The sequence below is a fragment of the Bison bison genome, unplaced genomic scaffold, assembly GCF_000754665.1.
Source record: "Bison bison bison isolate TAMUID 2011002044 unplaced genomic scaffold, Bison_UMD1.0 scf7180017864329, whole genome shotgun sequence".
In the NCBI taxonomy this organism is placed as follows: domain Eukaryota; kingdom Metazoa; phylum Chordata; class Mammalia; order Artiodactyla; family Bovidae; genus Bison; species Bison bison.
In genome coordinates, this window is record NW_011494901.1 from 5112777 (window position 1) to 5118448 (window position 5672).

Genomic DNA, 5672 nt, shown 5'->3' on the forward strand with positions numbered 1-5672 from the left:
CCAGGGGTCAAATCTGGGTCTCCCGCATTGCAGGCAGACTACCGCTGAGCCACCAGGGAAGCATGTACTGTGAGTCAAGTGCTGTGCAGTGTACCTGAGGTGGAATGTAAACACTTTATTTCTTTTTTTAAACTTTATTTTATATTGGAGTACAGTCGCTCCCTGGTGGCTTAGATGGTAAAGAATCCGCCTGCAATGCAGGAGACCTGGGTTTGATCCCTGGGTTGAGAAGATCCCCTGGAGGAGGGTATAGCAACCCACTCCAGCATTCTTGCCTGGAGAATCCCATGGACAGAGGAGCCTGGCGGGCTACAGTCCATGGGGTCGCAAAGAGTCAGACAGGACTAAGTGACTAAGCACAGCACATAGTCGATTAACAATGTTGTGAGTTTCAGGTGGACAGCAAAGGGACTCAGCCATACATGTATACGTATTCATTCTTCCCCAAACTGCCCTCCCATCCAGGCTGCCACATAACATTGAGCAGAGTTCCCTGTGCTATACAGTAGGTCTTTGTTGGCTATCCTCAGGCACGTTTCTTAAACTCTTTGGGCCTCAGTGACATTAGCTGTGAAATGGGGGAAAGGACAAATCTGTTGGATCAGTGTAAGTGCTGGATCCGTGCCTGGTGGTGGTGGTGGGCCTAGCATCGAGTAGGTGCTCAGTAAATGATAGCCGTATGTATTAATCAGTATTCTCACTCAGATCTGTCATGACATTTATCACATGGCTAGGACAACTCAAACAACGTACAGTTTACTTCAGTATTCTTGCCTGGAGAACTCCGTGGACAGAGGAGACTGGTGGGCCCCTGTCCACAGGGTCACAAAGAGGTGGACATGACTGAGTGACAGCACACCCAGTTTTCTGAAATGCAACTTGACCTATATGTTATAATTAAACTTAAGGTTAAACACACACACACACCAAAACCCTCCAATACTGCAGCAATTAAAAGAACAATCACTTAAGAATTTAAAAGAATCATTTAAAAGAATCAGAGAACAATCCTTTAAGAGCAGTAAAAGGTGGATGGGTAAGAAGGAGACCAGGGTCAGGCTGACCTCACGGTTTATTTTCAGGGCCTTAGAAATCCAGTCAAGTATTATCTAACGTCCAAAATTTTAGAAAAAGTCACTTTCTTATTTTGCATATATTTTTGGTAAACTGACATGTTGTATTAAAGCTAAAGTAAAATTACTGAAGTTGAATCTTGAGAAAATAGATGTTCCTAGTATAACATGTTGACCAAGTGAGGAAAGATTTACAAAATACTGCAACGGAGCAAAATATTGCAACCGAACCTAAGCTTAATTCCAGTGAAATATTTCAGAAAATGATTTCAAATTACCTGTAAAGACAAAGCCAGCAGCTGAGAGCTCCCTTGGGGACGTCCCTTGGGCATAAAATGGCCAGTTCTTGAAGGATTCGAGTCTGGCCTTCTCTTCTTGGTATCTGGCTTTGTCGTCCCTCCTCAGCGTGTTCTCTGGCTTATGAACTCTTACATCATACTTGGCAATGTTACCAACATCTTTACCCAGAAGGAACTCACAGTCTGGATGGAACTTCTTGTGGTGTTCCATGGGGGTATTCTGGAGGCTAGTACCGAAGAGGATTAAGCTACAGCAGAAGCACTGAATGCCAGATTTTGTGCCAGTTAAATAAAACCCGGCCTCTGCCATCTCCTGGGGCGTCCACGACCTGAAGGTGTTATAGGTCACAAAAGTCTTTAACCTTTTTGCTTCACTACGCATTTGTGAATTAAAGCCTTTTTGCATTTTTTCCCTGTCTCTGTGCTCTTTTTCTTCTATTTCTTTTACAAATTGAAGTGCATTTACACCTAGAAAAGCAGACATCTCTGGGAGCAAAGCATAATCAAACTGTGAAATCCTCTCCTCAGGGGCTTTCTCCTGGGTGGCCATTTTCTGAAAAGGGAAAAAAAGAGGTTCATGAACATTGTCACTTGGTTTACTAGTCCTGAGATTTGTTTAAGCCCTTTATTTTTTTGTTTTGCTGGTTATACCATATTTCTTTTTAATTGGAGGATAATTGCTTTACAATGTTGTGTTAGTTTCTGATGTACAACAACAGACTGTAGCCCACCAGGCTCCTCTGTCCATGGGATTCTCCAGGCAAGAGTACTGGAGTGGGTTGCCATTTCCTTCTCCAGGGGATCTTCCTGACCCAGGGATCGAACCTGGGTCTTCTGCACTGCAGGCAGATTCTTTGCCATCTAAGCCACCAGGGAAGCCCATACAACAATGTGGATATATCCCCTCCCTCTGGAGATTCCCTCCCACTCCCCCCACCATCCCGTCCCTCTAGGTCATTCCAGAGCGCCAAGCTGAGCTCCCTGCGCTCTACAGCTTCTCAACAGTGCCTGCTTTACACGCGGCAGCACGTGTATGCCAATGCTACTCTCAGTTCGTCCCACCGTCTCCTTCCCCTGCTGTGTTTCAGCCCTTTACTCTTTTCTTCTGAATTACAGTGCTCTTCTGCTTATAACTTAGTCTAATTCAGAGAAAATATGCTAGTAGGTCTGTAACAGCAGACCTTTATCCTGCCTTCAACAGTAAGGTCACCTATGGAGTCCTAGTAGTATCATAGTATCAATCGTCACTTAAGATAAAAGGATCAGTTCAGTTCAGTTCAGTCGCTCAGTTGTCTCCAACTCTTTGCAACCCCGTGAATTGCAGCACGCCAGGCCTCCCTGTCCATCACCAACTCCTGGAGTTTACTCAAACTCATGTCCATCGAGTCGGTGATGCCATCCAACCATCTCATCCTCTGTCATCCCCTTCTCCTCCTGCCCCCAATCCCTTCCAGCATCAGAGTCTTTTCCAATGAGTCAACTCTTCGCATGAGGTGGCCAAAGTACTGGAGTTTCAGCTTCAGCATCAGTCCTTCCAATGAACACCCAGGACTGGTGTCCTTTAGGATGGACCGGTTGGATCTCCTTGCAGTCCAAGGGATTCTCAAGAGTCTTCTCCAACACCACAGTTCAAAAGCATCAATTCTTTGGCGCTCAGCTTTCTTCACAGTCCAACTCTCATATCCATACATGACCACTGGAAAAACCATAGCCTTGACTAGATGGACCCTTGTTGGGGGATCTTCCCGACCCAGGGAGTGAACCTGGGTCTCCTGCATTGTAGGCAGACGCTTTACCGTCTGAGCCACCAGGGAAGTAGATAAAAGGATAGATTAGGGGAAATCTGTATCATCATATAACAAGTTCAAAGACACATGTTTGCATTCTCAACATTTCAGGAATCAACAAAGTATTTCGTTTGATGCCTACAGGTGGAGTTGGATAGTTCCACATGACCAACCTTGCTCTGTGTGCCCCGCCGTAATCAGGGTCAGCTGATTTGGGATTTGCCCGTCTACCTGCATTTCTGCAGAAGTTGCAGCTCACTGAAGATCTTATTTAAGCCCAAGCATGCCCTTCACCTGGGAGTACTCAGTGTAAAGAAAACTCCTTTGTCTCTAAGACGTTAAGTCCATTTCAGCAGTGGTTCCTCGGGAAGCTCTCATCAGTCCACAAGGTTACTGGGCTTTTTGACTGAAGAGCGCCTTCATTTCAGTTAGTGTCTTCATGCGCTGTCCCCGTAGAATTCCTTTAGCGGTCAGCAGATAAGGGCCACATTCCAGCCAAAAGAAGTATTTGCTCAACTCTCCCTTTGGTTTCAAGTCCCTTCCCTTTACAGAAGAAACCAGCCAGCCCGGTGGACTTGGCAGCCTAGGGCTCTTCCTTAGTACACTCATCACTACTTCTTAGTACTTTCATTGTTGCCAAAGCAGCCCAGGCCATGAAGGGGAGAAAGGTTTGGAACCACTGATCCCGGGCTGGCTGCGGAGGCCTGCCTTGTTTGCCTCACTGTTTTTGACTGAATTCCCCTCTCTCTGAATTTGTTTTAACCTATTTAAATGCTTCTGCTGGCTCTGGATCTACCACCTTTAAATTCCATTGCTGGGGGTGGCGGGGAGGAGAGGGGAAAGTGCTGTGCTGTGTTCAGTCAACTCAGTCGTGTCTGACTCTTTGTGACCCCATGGACGGCAGCCCACCAGGTTCCTCTGTCCATGGGATTCTCCAGACAAGAATACTGGAGTGGGTTGCCATTACCTCCTCCAGGGGATCTTCCTGACCCAGGGATCAAACCCAGGTCTCCCACATTGCAGGTTAATTCTTTACTGTCTTGAGCCACCAGGAAAGCCCAAGAATACGGAAGTGGGTAGCCTTTCCCTTCACCAGGGGATCTTTCCAACCCAGGAATTGAACTGAGGTCTTCTGCATTGCAAGCAGATTCTTTACCAGCTGAGCTATCAGGAAAGCCCATAAATGAACTATACTTCAATTTTTAAAAATAGCAAAAAGAAAAAAAATCTATTGGTATGCTTTCCCCCCAATGAATAATTATAGTACTAGAGTGAATTGAAATCAGGATGCCTTCATCAGCCAACCTGGCATCAGTGGTTCTAGGTAGTTCTCCCACTTTTTTTCTCCTAAACAAAGCCTGAGCCACCGTGTAAATAATCAAGTCAAAAACTGTTCCCATAATCCCATTCACAGTGCCAACTTCAGCAAGTACACAGGGTCAGATAAAAGAAAAAACTCACAAGCCTCTACATAGTATACTTACTTCAGACTTTAATAAAGTTAAAAGATATGATACAAAAATAAAAACAAAGGACAGGCAAACATCAGCGTGGTCTCAGACTCCAGGCCCAGCTTCTAGGAGCCTTCCTCCGCTATACAGTCCGTGCTTCATTTTAGGTAATGAACCACCTAGACACGTGCTAGGTACCTTTGTCTCAGGGAAATCACTCTCTCACCTAAGGAGGGATATTCTCTGCCACTTCGGTCATGCAGCCCAAAGCAGGACACCTAACTTGTCTCAAGCAAGCTGGAATGGGCTGCCCCTGTCCTCTCAGATTCTAGCACAGGGCTACATTCATCGTAGTTAGTATGTTTCACTTAGGCTTGGCCAATAGGCAATGCCATAGCTCCAGGCCTCCCTGGAGATAAACAAGCACAGGGTGGCAACAAACTCCCTGGAATCCCTCCTGCAGGTCTACAAAGTTCAGTGCTCAGTTTTGCTAGTCCCAGGGCCTTTCTGGGGAGATCTCCAAGGCCTTCTCCAGGTTTCATGCTCTTTAACCGCGGTACTAACAGGACCAGTGCAGCTGCTGTGTCATGGAAAGGATTTAAGTCCACATCTGTATGACTCCAGTGCCCTGTCCTTTTGCCTCCAAAGAGAAACAAGAGTAAGAGAAACAAGAGGGTCATAAGTGGAAAGGTACTTTTGCCAGAGGTGGTAATTTACTTACCTCGAAGTTAATCCAGAGTCCCAGCTGAAAGGAAGGAGAAAGTAGAGAGTAAATACAACTATTCTCTTTGTCCTTTTAATGGGAAGCAGTGAGAACAATTTGAGGAACTAACACCCAGAACAAATTGCAATTTCCTGAGAAATCACCAGTAACTTCCCTAGGGTACTGAGTCATCAGGGTTAGTCAGGACTCCAAAGGCCTCACAAAACCAAGTCCCACAACAGAAGTATTTTATTCTAAATAATTTAAGACTGATTAATGTTTCCGCTGCTAGTACATACATGTCTTTATTACTTTGGTGTTAGCTTCCATCTTTCCTGTATCTTTTTAGGGTTTTCTCT

The 5672-nt window shown here is 45.5% G+C and overlaps 1 protein-coding gene across 1 annotated transcript in view; it reads right to left on the bottom strand.

Annotated features, from left to right (window-relative positions):
* The window catches only part of NAIP (NLR family, apoptosis inhibitory protein), a 42747-nt gene extending 37315 nt beyond the window's left edge, over nt 1-5432 (bottom strand). The window contains exons 1-2 of the mRNA XM_010853577.1: nt 5332-5432; nt 1352-1925 (exon numbers count right to left, since the gene is read on the bottom strand). Of these exons, the coding sequence (XP_010851879.1) occupies nt 1352-1922 (571 nt within the window). The 5' untranslated portion in view covers nt 1923-1925; nt 5332-5432. The remainder of the gene's footprint in view (nt 1-1351; nt 1926-5331) is intronic.
* Nucleotides 5433-5672: the final 240 nt, after the last annotated feature.